At 38.4% G+C, this 17,048-nt stretch overlaps 1 protein-coding gene across 1 annotated transcript in view; it reads left to right on the top strand.

Moving 5' to 3' along the window:
- TYR (tyrosinase) overlaps positions 1-17,048 on the top strand; it is a 43,918-nt gene that overhangs the window by 12,799 nt on the left and 14,071 nt on the right. Inside the window, 1 exon segment of the mRNA NM_001323239.1 lies at positions 8,163-8,310. Within this exon segment, the coding sequence (NP_001310168.1) occupies positions 8,163-8,310 (148 nt within the window).

Below are 17,048 nucleotides of genomic sequence, written 5' to 3'. Positions count from 1 at the left end.
GGGCAACCTGTTCCAGTGTCTCATCACTCTCACAGTAAAGAATTCCTCCCTGATATCTAGTCTAACTTCAGCATCTTTTCCTGAAGTGTTTAGTTATTCAGCTCAGTTATCTAATTAGCCAATCCATTATAGAGGTTCCTAATTTGCTGATAAACGAGGGTTCTTTTGTAAATAGAATAGTTATTCTTAATTATCTATTGACCCAGGCTCTTTCAAATCTTGCTAAATTGCTAGTAAACAAGTTTAGCACATTATAGTTATCAAAAACCATTACTTCCCTGCTGTATTTTATATCTGCTGAATCAAGTAGGCCATTCTTTCATTGATATCCCAGAGATTTTACTTGCAAGGTAGTACACAAGGAACAGAAAATACAATATAGAGTTTGGTGTGAGGATAACACAGCAAAGCTTTTAATTGTCTAGTATTACTCCTGATGGAGTATGCAATGCCATAAAGCTTTTTCAAGGGAAAAAACAGAAGAATCTGTTTCAGTACTAAAAACAGTAAAAAAATGTGGAATATGTACACTGAAGACACAAGAAAATATAGATATTTATTGACTCTAGCTCTGGACAGAGTTGTGGATTTTACATTTGAAAAGAGAAAACAAGTACAGTTTGGGAAAGAAAAAGTTGATATAACCTTCTATTACTTTATTATTAATAATATTTATTTATTATTATTATTATATAAATCCTAAAATCAGAATCAGGGTTTTTGTCTGATTGATTTATCATTCTTTTCTCTACCTTTGTCTCTTTGTCACATTAATTTCATGGCAGTCATGGCTGATCTTTATTAACAAAATGGAGACATCAGCCTATGACAAAGAGATCATGTTGTAATCTAAACTGTGGCAATATCTCTCATCTGCAAGAAGCTCTTGTAGATCAAATTTTCCTCCTAGTGAGGAAAATTTCCTCTTCTGTATAACAAATCTTTAGAACCGGAAGAATGTTTATATTTCTACTAAGATCGTGAAGCTCCAGCTTACCACCACTAGGGTAGGCATCAATGAGCTTTGATATTATTCCTATAAACTTGGGACAAAACTACATGTCCTTAAGGATGAACTCAAGCAAGATATGATAGAGAAGCTTAGATGATCACAGAAGTAGCATATATTATTTTGGACATAGTGTTGCATGACCTCTGGGTGAGTCCATTTATCCTGTAACCAGGACAGAGTGAATTTGTGTCTTTTTTCTCAGCCAGTCGAGATGTGCACACATAGTAGCATTTTCATAATGCCTGTATGATCTCTCCAATGTAATTCAAAGAGGGAAAAAGAGAGATGGAACAATTTTCTGTAGGAATAGGGTATGCCACTTGCAAGTCCTAGGTTTTATGTGGAAGAAGGCTAAGAGGTTGCACTACAGTAAGAAAAAGCTCAATGGGAACAGACTGAGACATTAAATGTCCTGTCCTTAGACATTCCACAGATGTGAAGCCAGATGCAAAACACCAACCCAGTACTACAGTCCTTTCTCTACCATGGAAAATCCTGTTAAGAAAGTAATGTTTTCTGTAGCACAACTCCCAGTGCCCTTACCATATTGTTATATAACTTTAATAGCCTAGCTGAAGGAGCTCTATCTACACTGCTCCAGTGCTGTTATGAAAGAAAATGAAGTTCAATAGAGTGCAGAAATAACTACCCCTTCTAGCCTGAACTATCTATAAAACTAGCTAGTCCTAAAATCAGTTTGCTGATTTTTCTTTAAAGGCATTTTAACTAATTCTCCTGAAAATTATTATCAAAAATTGCTGAAGAATAGAATGTTCCTTTCCCAATCAACTATCATTACCCTGTTACTCTACTATCATTACAAGCATTTGGTGCTTCCACAATGAAAGCCGTTTCAGACCACTGCTTTTAGATTTTAATTGAGGTTCAGCTTCAACAGCACCTTCAGGCTTTTCTCTAAGTGTGTTTCTCATTCTCTTAAAATGCCTTAAATTTGAAAATAACAGTAATTACAGAACTGAGAGTTCCAGAATACTACCCAGATCTTGTCCATCAAATGGAGTTACCACCTTCCTGTCTGCAAAAGCTGTGTAGGATATATAATAAAGACTTCTGAATACTTTGAGAGACTTTTCTATTCCAGTACGGTGTTAATTCATTAACTCGTTCTAAGACACTTTTTTTTTTTTTTATTATTATTTTTTTTTTTAAATCTGAATTATTTCAACACTGAAGTTTACACCTCAGGACCATGGCATTCTCATATATTTGCTAACAGTTCACAGATCCCAGCATTTAAGTGAAAATCTTTTCAATCCTTCTTTACTGGTTTACCCAAGCTTGTGCCAATACACCTAAGGTCAAATACTAATCTCTTCTAGATCCAAAGTTAATCCAAAGCAACTCCACTGACTTTAGTGGAGTTACTTTAGATTTACAAAAGATGACCAGAACCAAACAGCTGTGATCACTTAGAAGAACTGAGCACAAGATGAGGCCAGAGTATTCCAGTCTTAGATATGTTATCTTGCATTTATGGACAAAACTCCACACCCTTCCATGTCTCAGCATCCACATGAACTGGAACAAACACATTCTGCCTATCCAAAAGGAATTAATCAGCACCACACTGAATCCATGTTGGACTGAGAGATAACACTACTATGCAGACACAACTGACATCAGTTAAGAGTAACCACAACAAATATGATCAGCTAAGTTCAATATAGTTCATTAATGCAACAACCCAGTGGAACTGAACATTCATGTCCTCTCGCTCTGGGACAGGGTAGCTTCTACTTTGATTGAAAAACAGTGGATTAAAAGCAGGTGGCATATATTTCCTTGGAGGCAAGTATTTTACTTACTTGGAATTTGTTGAACAACTCTCCTAACTGGAAAACACTATTGACTTCATCAGACACATCCTGGATGCAGGAGAGTACAGAAAACCAGTTGATATTATAAGAAATAGGTGAGGATCAGCTGACTCTAAGATTTGGGCTTCTTTGTGTAGGTCAGCTTTAATGTGACACATTATAGAAATTAGAGATCACCAAACAACTACTTTTTTCCACATTTAGGATGAGTGTACTTATGGCAATTTCAAATGAAAATCAGTGCCTCTTAAGTTTTCCGCAAAAAGACAAAATAATATTTTTCAGGTTCTAGAACTCTATATCACTTTGATTATTCATGAATTAACCCATGACACATGGAATCAAGTCAAATGATGTCATAGCAGTCCACTGTCTGACACAGTTATGTATCCTTCTCTGTCATGAAATAATGGAACAGAACATCAAGCACTTTGAAATGTAATTTCATTTTAATAGAACATTCTATGAGATCCTATCCTGTGAAGTATTTTCATCTGTAAAAACTTTTCTCAGTACTCTCACTCCAAGTAGCTAACAAAAAAATGGTTTCTCAAAATGAAGTTTTCCAACAGAAAACTTCTAATTAAAAAAGTTTTAGCCTACGGCCAGTGTCTCTCATCCAGCTCAAGTTCTCAGGTTGTGCTGCACACTGAGAAAGCACTGTCAAGTCACAGAGGGTCCTGAACAGATAACCAGAAAGGCTGTTCAGACCAGATCACAGTGAAATTCTACAAGAGTCATCATAAGTAAAAACCCTAGATGGTGATACGGTCTAAATTCGATAATCACAAACTTTCATTTGCTACGGCCCTTTAGGCCAAATTCTGCAGATCTTGCAGTTACATCACTCTAGAGAGATTCCAACAATAACATTGCTTGAGAAAATGTTTCCAATGGCTGAAAATCTCCGCCACTGCTTCAGTCAGAAGAACACCACTATCTTCAAAGACCTGTATGGATATGGTCTTAAAATTTCTATATCCATATCTTCTTTCCTGTGCATCTGTCTGACCTGAGCTTCTCTCAAATGTAGAATGATTATTAAAGAAAATGTCATCCCTGGCTAGGGTGGTGCTACGTGTATCAGGCAGCTGAACTTGGATATGCAATATGCAAAGCAGAATTTGGCCTTTAAAGTCCCTGCTGCCCCAGTAAGAAGCCTAGAAAGTCATACAAAGCTAAATCATATTTTGTAAGAAGAGTTTTGCGGTTTAAAAACAAAACAGCAATAAATAACTCGCAGACATTGGTAATGCCACAGATGTTAGGCAGTGCACTAAAATAATCAGTGGAGAAAGGATTTCTGGAATGGTTCATACATTTCTGTAGCATTGAAGGTCGCTAATGCTCTCCAAAGTCTGCATACCCTCCACTAAACATACTTAAAGTACTTCAGTCAGAGGAAAATGAGCTCTTGAGGAAAACACTACCTGCTTGAAATACATAATGTTTCTCATTTGATAGATTATAGGAGAACATCTGTGGACTCTGTCATTAGATAGTAAAATCCAAAGAGAGTATAGTTAAGTTCTTTATTAAAAGACAAATACTTGACCCCACTACATTTTTAATGAGAATTGCCTATATATCATCCTAAAAGGGTCAGGCATCCTTAATTGTGAGTGACATGATTAGCTCCTCCTATAATAAGCTCTGGGCTAAATCCTCCTCTGATTTAATTTGGCCTGCTTCTATCAAAGTTGCTTCAGTTTCACTGGATCGTTGTTGCTTATTTACAAGGTTGCACATATAAAGACTTAAAAATTTTGATTCTTCTCTCACTAAAATCACTGGTAACACCTCAAGTCTCTTCAGCGATGTATTCCATACTGGATATTTCTAATACACCATAATTAAATGAGAATTTAGAAGGATGTCTGAATGATACAGCTTTCTATGCTGGCTGGATGATTTAATAGCTCACTACCACCAGCTACAGCCCTAATTCTCTGCAATTTCCTCAGTCCTCTAGTCAGTCACTCTCACCACTTTTTGGTACTCTGTATCATTGCATAAGAAACTGAATGAGTATTCTGTCCGTTCAGTGAGTTAACAGTTCACAGAAGGACTAAGAACAGCTGCATTCAGTACACAGGAGAGGATGGGAAAACACCATGATGCAAAGCAGATGGAAGGAGTTCCCGTATTCTTAGGCAGTGATATCAGTTTCAGCTCACAGCCACGTGTAGATCTGTAGTCTTGTATTTGCAGTAGAGGTTATTCTTCTGCAGCTATCTCAGCAAAATATCCAATATTCTGAAAAAAAAAAAAAAAAATTAAATTAAAATAAAATAAAATAAAATAAAATAAATAAATATATATATATATATATATATATATGATAGATTTTCATATATTCTTTTGTGTCAACCTTACTCCATAACGTGTTGTCTTGGTTTTCCTGATGCCCTTCAGAAAGCCTGAAAGAAAATATTAATACCCAGACAAATAAAATGAATTAATACCAAATTACAGTTTTTCCTGCCAGCATTAACATTTGTATGGACTTTCCATAACATTCCATAACTTCTTATGGTGCACCCTTGAGAATGAATGCTCCCCAATTAACTGGGAGATGGGATGTTGGGATTATTAAAGGCATCCCAGTTACTTCAGGAAGTTATAGAGAGCAATAATGTCCTCCCTGATCCTCCTCTTCTCCAGTCTGAACATTCCCAGCTCCTTCAGCCTCTCCTCATATGGCCTGTGCTCCAGACCCCTCACCAGCTTTGTTGCTCTTCTTTGAACATGTTCCAGGGCCTCAATGTCTTTCTTGCAGTGAGGGGCCCAAAACTGGACACAGTACTCGAGGTGCAGCCAGTGCTGAGTACAGGGGGACAATCACTTCCCCGTTTCTGATGCAAGCCAGGATGCCATTGGCCTTCTTGGCCACCTGGGAACACTGTTGGCTCATGTTCAGCTGGGAATCAATCAACACCCAGAGGTCCATTTCCTCTACGCAGTCTTCCAGCTACTCTGCCCCAAGCCTGCAGTGCTGCCTGGGGCTGTTGTTGCCAAAGTGCAGGACATGGCACTTGTTCTTGTTGAACCTCATCCCATTGGTTTCATCCCATCTCTCCAGCCTGTTCAGATCCCTCTGTAGGGCCTCACTACCCCCAGGCAGATCCACGCTTCCAGCCAACTTGGTGTCATCTGCAGACTTACCAAGGGTGCACTCAATGCCTTCATCCAGGTCACCAATAAAGATATTGAAGAGGACAGGCCCCAGGACCAACCCCTGGGGAACACCACTCGTGACCAGTCGCCAGTTGAATTTAGCTCCATTTTTCATGATATTGACATCAAAGAGACAGACAGTTATTATGATATATTGATTCTTTGGCATCACAGCTACTATTTGACCTTTAGTGTAATATAGAAGCTTTATTCAGTATACAGTGAAGTACTGAAAAATACCCCATGCCTGGAGGCACTCAAGGTCAGACTGGACAGGGCTCTGAGGAACCTGATAAAGCTGTAAGTGCCTCTATTCACTGTAGGGGGTTGGACTAGATTGCCTTTAAGAATCCTTTCCAACTCAAATGCTTCTATGATTCTGACAATTATCCAGGGCTTTTCACCAAAAGATTTTGTTTGAAGAGATTATTAGACAAGGCAAAGCCTGATAAGGGAATTTAAAGAGATTAAAATAGCCCATCCAGCAGATATTCTCAGTGATGTCTAGTAGTCAAGTTTCCAAACTGACAGAATGCTATATAGTAATAAAACATCTATGGCCGTGTGTCAATCAATACCTTCTGTGAATCAAAAGCAGCAAACCCAAAAGCGCAAAACAACTGATACTGAGGATTTGACTTCCATGTTACACGTGAGGGTTTTGATGAAGAAAGGGTTATTTAAAACTAGCTCTAGTCCTGATAACTGAACACCCACTGATGTTAAATTTCCTTCAATCTAGCATGCTAAGGCAGAAATTGCCCTGTGATGTGAGTCATTACAGGAAACAGAAGGACTGTTGGGAGAAACACTTCAAAAGAATCCTGCTGCTCCTCTTTCAAATACTAGTTCTTGGTCCAGATAAAGCAAGTGTTCATAGTGTGTGAACCAGAGAGATCTATCTTTTTCACACCTTTGATAAACTGTGACAATATTGGGAAAACATGGAGAAGAAGCACAAGAAACATACTGATCAAAGTCCTTTTTATTTGATTATTGATTTTTAAAGATGTTTTAATATCCCTACATTATGTTTCCCCATCCTAAAGCATACAGGAACTATGACAATAAGACACCTTCATGAACCACATCAGAGATGGCAGGAAGATGTGTGAGTGCAGGTTAAATAGCAGGACTAACATCAGGTTAAGAAATAGGTATATTCCACCTTTGTTTTCTTTCAGAAACCCAGAGAAGTTCCACATGGTTTAGCTGATTTTATTTTAGGACATTACAAATAGAGAGGAGGCTTCTCTTACAATCCTAAGAAAGGCTACCAGCACCAAAGCTGTTGTGTGGGTAGGCTACCATACCAGATCAGAAATTCAGGGGTTGCTCTGTGTGACCTACTTGTAAAGCCTGTATTCTAAGATTTAAAATAACAGCAGTCCACAGACTTTCATGCTCAAGTGGGAAGGTGAAAGAAGATCATCAATTGTTTTTTTACCAAATACACACACATTAATATTTTACCGATTATTTACAAATAATTTTTGTGCATTACCTCCTTCTGTTGAAAGAATGAGTTCTATAGAGATAAGTGATACTAAATGGTTGAATATATGATGAGATACAATAGCTTGTTGTACCTTAGAAATATGTAAGGATAGAGAAAAAAAATGAAAAATGAAAAAGAAAAAGAAAAAGAAAAAGAAAAAGAAAAAGAAAAAGAAAAAGAAAAAGAAAAAGAAAAAGAAAAAGAAAAAGAAAAAGAAAAAGAAAAAGAAAAAGAAAAAGAAAAGGAAAAGGAAAAAGAAAAAGAAAAAGAAAAAGAAAAAGAAAAAGAAAAAACTGTAAATTTAATGAGGGTAAACATAAATACCTGCAAAAATCAGGCTTCCTTCTTGCAGTCACACACAATGGATGTAGAAATTTAAAAATATAAAGCAATTAAGCAGTACACTTGCTGACATGCCGCATTAGCTACATGGCAGGAGTTTTAATTTAGCTTATTCTAATTTCATCTTTGCTATGCCTTTGAAATTTATTAATACTCCTATATGCGTTTTCTGAAGCTCTTGTCTAAAATGCTGAAAGTAAATGAGTTGGAATTAGGTATTAGGATCTTCAGTGTTACTGGGGAAAGAATTCTATGTATTGTCGTATCAGCCTATGATTTTCTCTGGAATATACAGGCTTTGCTGATCCACACACTGCAATATCAAACATATCTCAAAGCGGTTTGCATAATGCCCTTCACATCTACATGAACGGCTCCATGTCCCAAGTACAAGGCTCTGCAAATGATCCAATCTTCATCCTACACCATGCATTTGTTGACAGGTGAGTTTAATTCTACTTGGTAAACCTAATTTATTTTGTGTTTCTTCAGTGTATTTTTCACTTACGCTTCAAAACTGCTAATATTTTACATGCACAGCATTTTCAGAGATGTAAAACTGGTCTTAGCTATTATTTGAGAGCAAGTGTCTGTCCTAAGCCGTCTTTACTTTCACTGGATTAAGTATCATTTCAAAAGTTGACAAATGTAATCAGCTTTTATTACCATGGTAAAAATAGTCCTTCAATGATGTCATAGTAATTGATACATATGGATGTGTATGTCAAGAGGTCTGGACTGAAAGTGTATGACTCATTTTAACAAGACTATAATCGGTTGAAGTAGTTCCCTAATATTCTAAATGTCAGTGCTCTTTTAATTTCTATTCCGTAAGGAAAATCCAAGTGTGCTATCCATAAGGAATAACAAATTGGTATTTCAGTGTGACAAACAAAATTGTGACTGTCTCTTGCTGAAAGAGAAGACTACAGCTGTGCAGATGGAGAGGGAAGCAAACAGAAAGATGTCATGTTTATTAATAAGAGAGGGTAAGTGAGCACAGCTCTGCAAGAAGAGACTGAAATTACTATGGTGAGGAGGACATTCCAAGATTTGATGGTGACCTTAACATTTTCTGTGACAATTTACTGTGTACTGTACTACGCATAACTGTGAAAACTAAAGAGCAATAAAAAAGGAATCTAAACTGCAAAATCCATTTAAAAAAAAAAAAAAAGAAAAAAGAAAAAAGAAAAATCTTTAAAAACATGTTAAAAGATTCTTCTACGTCAGGTGGCTGCCCAGATAATTTCAAGCAGCAGTGATAAAATGAGGATGTTCTCTTCAGACCCCTTTTATATCTGTCCTGCCTGCAGACCTATGAGGGCAGCAGTGAAACCCTCATTTAAAAGACATAATTCAATTGCAGCAAACAAAAGGAAGACAGATTGACATTAGCCCAAAATCTAGCCCTAGAAAAGTACTTCAATTTATTTCTTTTTTTTTTTTTTTAACTACCAATGCTTCTTTTCTTCAAAACTTGGAGCCATTCTCTCAGGAAAAGATTCTTATATGTGTGGAAGATTGGCTTGTTCCAACCCTTCCTTTTTGACTCATCCTGCATTTCCTAAATCACTCCATCAGCTAGCTACATCATAAGGTTGCGTATTACTTGACTCGTCTTTCCAGCCTTCTTTTACTCTCCCACTGTGTGCTGACCATGACTTGGCAACGGCGATACTTAAAATTATTATGACTCAAGACAAGCTTTTGTGAGTCTTTCATAAACATGTGTGTTCAGAACTCTACTCATGGAGCCCCTGCCTGCAGGATGCTAGGCAGATATCCAACTGAAAACCAAAACAGTTTCCTTAACCAGGTTTCCAAGGCTTCCAGCACAAGAGGAATGTAGATTATATTCTCAAGACATCATCTTGCAGTGAACTTCTTTAGTTCTAGGCAGTGCATACTAATACACTTACATACTTATAAATATAAATACATTAAACTTTATAATGTTTGAACAAAAGGCTGTACATCTGAAAATTGTTTGTTTTTTCTACTCAGGTTATATAATTAATGAACCTAATGGTTGTGTTCCTCATTCTTTATCCAGTCAAAAACTGGAATCAAGTCTGGGCAGGTCACAAAAGCATCAGTGGGTTGGTTCCTTTGTAGGGTGACCCCGCTTTCTTCTGCTCCTAATATGCAGGTTATAATTAGATTTCTGGAAGTGTCAGTTTTGAAACTTTGCCAGAAAGTTTCCTCAGAACATTTTAAATGCTGAACAGTGCAACTTAGCTATGATTTAGTATATCCGCCCATTGACTGCTTGACACGGCGGATGCACAAGGGTTTCAGGTGCAGTTACAGATTTCAAGTTTGGCACCTGGAAATTAACTTTCCAGTATCTAGGCTTTTAAAAATGGCTCAGTTGAACATTCAGAGAAAGGGAACACAGAAGGGAACACATTATGCTCTGCAATATCAAAAGACATTGTTTTCTTTAGACGTTCACACTTGGATAAGACCTACACATCTCTTAGCTCCCACGCAGTGCAGAGCTTAAGTAGCACTTTGGCCTTCATGCTGACCCCTCCCGCAGAGGAACTTCAGTTATAGTCATTATAAGCCCCTGGAAATACTTTTCATAACAGCAATTGTCATCCATTTTAGAAGGCAAAATTATTTGCAAAAGATAACATCATTAAATCCTACTGGTGCCAAGGAAATAAATCACTGAACAGGCACTGTGGGGGCAATGCAGAAATCCATGATGCAACCTTGTCCTATCTGTGGCAGAAAGAACTCTACCAGTGCTCTGCAGCTGCTGCATATATGGGTTTCAGTACACATGGATATGAAAACTGATGATAATGCTGCCTTTGTGTCAGTGACAGAAATGAATTAGCATGATTAGGGTTACTTAGCAGCCTTATCCATGACAGATTAATCATGCTTTTAGTTATAATTAATAAGTAGGTGACTGATAGGTACGTACAGTACATTTAAAAGAATTCTGTTCCTCTCCTACATAGACATTGATTATGAAGGGTTGCAAAGAAGTTTTGAGAGGCAGGGAAGAATACAAAGCACAGAGGAAATAGGTGAAACAGCATACAGGAGCAGAAATGGTCTATCTATCTGATATTTACACTAACCCTGCAGAAGACAAATCCCCTCCAGAACTTGCTGAGGATGTGGCGAGTTGGGACATGGGAGTTTACTGGCAAAGGGTGAAGAAAGACTGGAGACAGAAACCACAGCTCTGCTGGATCTTACAAAGTAACTCTGTGTCAAAAGAAAAACAAAATGGCCCAGAGCTTGAAGCATCTGTTCAGGACCCAGAAGAGGGATTCCTCACACCACTACAAGCTGCTTGAGTGAAACTGAGCATGTAGTTTGCTTTCCCAAGCTCACTTCTCCTGGAGATGTGTTTCCTTCCATCAACAAGAGATACCCGAAGACTTTTGAGGAGCTGTTGATCTGAGCTACAGCTAACCCATCTGTAAAGTGGGTGATACTAAATGCCTACGCAACAGGAATGCTGTCAGGGTAAATGCATTAACGACTGTGAAATGCTCAGTTATGACCATAATAGGAGTGATAGAAGTATGGCAATAGATCATTGGGACTGCTTTTCCATGGAAACATATGGTACAGAGGAGGATAAACAAGTGTATACGGAGTCTGCTGACAGGTGTGAGCCAAATGTCAGGAGCTGCGTTCCAAACTGAGCAACAGCCAGTTCCCATCTGTTGCCCTCAGCCCTTCCTAGCCAGGCCTGCTGCCTGAAAGAAGGGAAGGATGGAGGGAGCAGAGGTGTGGAAAACACCTTTCTCAGGCAGAAAGCAAAGTATGGGCATACAAATGCTCTTCTCTCTATGTCATTCTCTTTCAGCAATGAAGTATGAATGTATTTAGGCAACAGCTTCCTTAGTAATGATTAATCAGATTCCTTGCCTTCCTATTTGCTGAGAAAGATAAAACCCTGAGGTTTAGTACAAATAGGTGACCGCTGTGAAAATTATTAATTATTAATAATTTTTATTATTTATTATAATAATAATAATTATTATTATTGGTTAGTTGAACCAGTGCAAGGAAGGAAGGAAGGAAGGAAGGAAGGAAGGAAGGAAGGAAGGAAGGAAGGAAGGAAGGAAGGAAGGAAGGAAGGAAGGAAGGAAGGAAGGAAGGAAGGAAGGAAGGAAGGAAGGAAGGAAGGAAGGAAGGAAGGAAGGAAGGAAAATAATTTAAAAAAGAAAAAAAGATGCAATAAAACTATATATTCAGAAAAAAAAAGAAAAAAAGAAAAAAAAAAAAAGAGAGAGAGAGAGAGATTTTAGCTGTGTGAAGCATTTCTCCCAATTGCAAATCTCTTTGCCATTCAGATATGCTCTACAGTCAGCACGAGGGAATAACAAGGGAGGAGTCTGCCCACTCAAGCTGCAAGGAGCAGCTGCATAGTCAGTGAAAGCAAGGTCCCACAGTCACACTTGTGCTCACAAGGGTGTTTTCTGTGCTCTGAAAAGGCATTCTTTCCTCTGTGATGACTCTTTCAGCCCCTCCATCCCTACAACCCCACAGTATCTTCATCTGTTCTCCCTTCACCACTGTCCTTTTAATGTTTTTGGCTTCTTCTCAATTCTGTATTTCTGTACCTTAATACTTATCCTGCCCTTGAATTCCATTATCTATGCCAATAATACCCCTTGCAAAGAGCTAAGAAACCCTAAATATCAACAGGAAAAATAAGTTGCAACTGAAGATCTCCATACTGCTTTATACTCTTACAGATATTATTAGTAGGGCCCCACTTTTTATCTCATTTCTGAGATCTGTAATACAGGGCAAGGTTCATCACAATAATATGGATGATTTTCAAAGGCACTAATTATAGCATGAGCAATTTAGAACTGAATTTCTAGCAACACATGATATAGTATAGACTTTTAGTCTCCTGTTTAGTTTAGTCTCCTTGTTGGGAACCATTCAGCCTATGCATCCACAGCCTTAGTCACTGCTATTCCCTTCATTGTGACAATGACAGGAAAATAAGATATGAGCAAGCTGAAAACTTCACCATTTCACTGGTGAATCACTGTGGCACCATTGCATAGCTGCTTAGTTCTTTTCGCGTCTGTATCCATCTGTTGTCCTTTGTCCCATGTGTAAATTATAAGCTATGTCATCAAGGGACTGCCTAATTGCTCTAGTCTGTGCTGTGCCTGGCATATACTTAGCCTCTGACTATGCTACTCAGGTATATAGGCAACGTGAGCAATTGCTTCATCTACAGTTCTGAGATGTCAGTGACAAGAGACAACTGGGCATCTCTATGTCGATCCCGTTGGTTCAGTAGTGACTATTGCTTGCTACCTCACAGGGCAAAATATCTGCATTCAAAGAGACAAAGTTTCATCCCTTTGCTTGGGTATTTGTGGACAGGTGTACTCTGCCAAAAGCAATCCAAGTCAAGTATAAGGTCAAGTAGAAAATGGAGAGACTTTTATATACATGCATGCTTCCAAGCAGGAGTAACTTTCACACCAGTTTAAGCACTCTGTGAAAATGCCACTGTTTCTACCTGTGCAAGGCAAGCATCCCCATGCTGTTCAGCAACATCAGCTGCCACAGACTCCTCTGCAGGCTGGAAAGCTGTGAGCATTAGGAAATGCCAGACTCTGGCTTGTGTCAGGATCTAACAATAAAATGTTCCTATTCACACTGATTATCAGTGAAGTGACAAATTGACAAGCATGTCTGAAGCAATCTGTTCAAAAGTATATTAGTAACCAAAATCTACACATCATGAATTGTACGCCAGCATTACCCCATTGCAGACACTTTCAGTCCCTTTGGACTCAATGTACTCACCTTCATGTCAGTTCTGCCTTAATTCCCCTCAAAAAAGTTAAGATTGTGTCAGAAGTGATTTTGTTGGAAAATAACAAGAGGAAATGTGCTTTTCACTCCCAGGCTATGTCAAAATAAGAGCCTCTTATTTTAACTCTGTTTTAGAAACAACTCGTTTTCTCTTAAATGTCACCTCAGGTTTTGGAAACAAAAAAAAAAAAAAAAAAGAAAGAAAGAAAATGAAAAACCAGAATGAGAAAACCCAAGTTCTCTTGTTTTGAAATGTTGACAGGAAACAAGATTGTTTTTAGCTTTTAAAAACCATTTGCTTTGAGACTTTGAAGCATTTTGAGTGAAATCATTCAAAAAGAATCATTAGAAATTCCTGTAAGGCAGAACTAGGTTTCCAGACATCACAACACATGAAATAAGAGTCATTCCTTATCCTGAGGTGTCTCCAGTGGGAGACAACATGGGCAAAGCATGAATCCAAGGAAGCAGTATCCCCATTAGAAAGGGAGGAGTCATTGCATAAATGCAAAATCTATGATTAATTTTCTCTTTTTATATCAGTGTAGCAAAACTCATTGCTTTCTAAGGTATGTTTACAGAGGAAAAAAAAAAAAAAAAAAAGATGGCATAGAGTAAAAGCTGCATTTTTTTCTGGAACTGAATGAACTATGGCATGGAGCTGTGTGAAAACTAATAGACAAAGGAAGGTCAAGAGGCTGCCAATGGCAATACACCTCCTCCCATAGTCCTTCTGCATGGTGTCAGCTCAGGATAGGAAACCATCTGTGCTCAGCAGTTATCTTTCTAATTGTCTCTGCACAGGCAATGAATGACATGCCCCTGACATGAAAGAGAAGCATGTTAAAGTCTCTCTCATGCTTTCCATTCAGGGAAAGCACAAATATTGCTATGCTACTGTTACCCTCAGGGATAAGAACCACTAATCATAGCATATCCCTAGTTGGAAGGGATCCCCAGGGACCATGGAGTCCAATTCCTGGCTCCAAACAGGAGCACTCAAAATTTAAACCCTATGTCTTAGAGCACTGTCCAGAAGCATCTTGAACTACAGCAGCTTGGGGCTGTGTGGTTTCACCAGCAGCATATGAGTAAGCTGAATGTAAGCAAGATGGGGAAGATAACAAAGTTATTTCTCAACCTTCAAAGCTCTTAGGGGAATTAACTGTATTTCTATGATAAACCTTGGGTAGCAGCTGCCTATCTAGCCTCTCATGCCTGCCTTGCACGTATTACACAGAACCTGCTGTGCAGAGATCCCATCAGAATGTCCTTACATGGGTAATGAAATCCCTTCATTGCCAACAGCTTCTGTACTGGAAGCCACCACTTCACAGAAAACATCTGAGTTTAAACAGGTGAGGGATCAAAGGAAGAAAAGTGCTGCCCATCAGTCTTTTTTACAGTTTTTCAATGGTTAGACTGTATGTTCTTAGAGGTAGCAAGGAAGGAGTTGTCTTAATTCTTCCTACCCTTGAGGAGATCTGCAAATCTTCAAGAGACAGGGTCCCTCTGTTGCCACAAGCCATGTAGCTGCCCTGAGCTAGCATTGCACTAGAGCAAACCTCCCCTCCAAACTCTGAGACTTTGTACCACTTAACCAGAGCTACTCGGCTTGTTTGATGGAGCTGACTCACTCAAAGTGGGATTAGTATGTGGGTAGAGTGAGTTCACATCTACTGCAAAATACCACATAAATATATCCATAGAAAACAGAGTGTAAGTGGGAAAGTTGGGGTGTTGCTGAGAAACAGTGATCCCCGGTATCACTCCTTTGATATCGCCGTGTCTGGGATGAAAATCAAATCATATACCAAGACACTGAACATGTACTCTGTTGTTAATTTGGTAAGGAAATGGTGTGGTTCCTGTTACTCAAATTCAAAACACCCAAAGGGACCCAGGAACAACTCTGGATACTTACAACACATCTAATCTGCTTTGCTCACTGGACAGACAAGGGTTGAGTCTATAATACATGTGAGGTTGCTGCTTGGAGTTCCAGAGGACAGTTTTAAGTCCTCTAGAAAACCACGAGTAAAACCGGTAGAATTAGAGGCAGGGAAAGATAGGAACAAGGAATAAGCTCTGCAGATAAATGCTCTTGATATCGATTGAACATATATAAAATCTTTACTGCTGCTGATCTACCATGCTTGGGGAAACAGTGAGAGGAAGGTAGAACAGGCATCTTTGGATTATATGTGGAAAATAGTAGTTAGCAAACTCACTTGCTGAATCATGATTCAGGTTGGATGTTTCTAATGACCCATTCTGCTCTGAAAAATCAGTAATCTAGGAGGCTCTGTTCAAGTAGTTCAATTTAAAATGCATGTTTCCTATCATTTTTACTGCAAGATTTCTGTTCAGCCAATGCAGTTCTAGAATTGATCACTCTTATACACTATATATTAAGCAAGCCTATTAATGGTTTTTAAAAGTAAAGGTTACTATGCCCTGAAGCTTGGCAAGAACCACCTGGTCTTCGTCTTCACCTATTCTTCAAACACTAGAGGAGAAAAAAGCTCTCTCTGTGTCACAATGATCAAGACAAACTCTGATGCAGACAGCTAACATAGCACTGAATTTCCTTCCTCCAGCACTTTGGCAATAATAGCAGCCATAATTGTTCAAATTGTAAAAAATCACAGGATAACTTGGTACTTTTCTCACCCACATGTAGCTACCTTCTATTCATCAAAAGAAATTATCACTTTGCTGCCGTAGATGTGATTTATATATTACATGCCCTTGTGAACCTCAATAATGACAATCTCTCAGTCTTAAAAGAAATGAATTACAGAGCACAGGAGTGGGTTACAGTCAGTCCAGCCGCTGCCACAGCAGTCCATTTTAATCTGCTTGTTATCTTTCTCCTCAGGGGAAACTAGTTATTAAACTTCAGAGCAGCTGGCATTTGTACTGTCTTTTACTTCAAGTGATGTTGTTAGCTGCAAACAGTAGCAATGATGAACCTAAGAAAGATAGGGCAGGAAACATATTCCAGAAAATATTGTATTTTTTCTTTCCCCATGCAACACATGATCACATTTCTATTTCCTTTTTTTTTTTTTTTTTTTTCATAGAATCACCAAGGTTGGAAATGATCTCCAAGATCATCCAGTCTAATAGTTCACTTACCACCCATATTTCTCTCTAAATCATGTCTCTCAGTACAACATCTCAATGCTTCTTGAACACCTCCAGGGTCAGTGACTCCACCACCTCCCTGGGCAGCCTGTTCCAGTGCATAACCACTCACTTGGAGAAGAATTTTTTCCTAATATCCAATTTGAATCTCCCCTGGCACAACTTGAAGCCATTCCCTCTCATCTTATCACTGTTACCTGTGAGA

This window comes from Coturnix japonica, chromosome 1 (genome assembly GCF_054131305.1).
Source record: "Coturnix japonica strain WE chromosome 1, WE-NBRP24, whole genome shotgun sequence".
Lineage (NCBI taxonomy): Eukaryota > Metazoa > Chordata > Aves > Galliformes > Phasianidae > Coturnix > Coturnix japonica.
The sequence above is the reverse complement of the archived record's forward strand: the minus strand, read 5'-3'. Positions and strand labels throughout refer to the sequence as shown.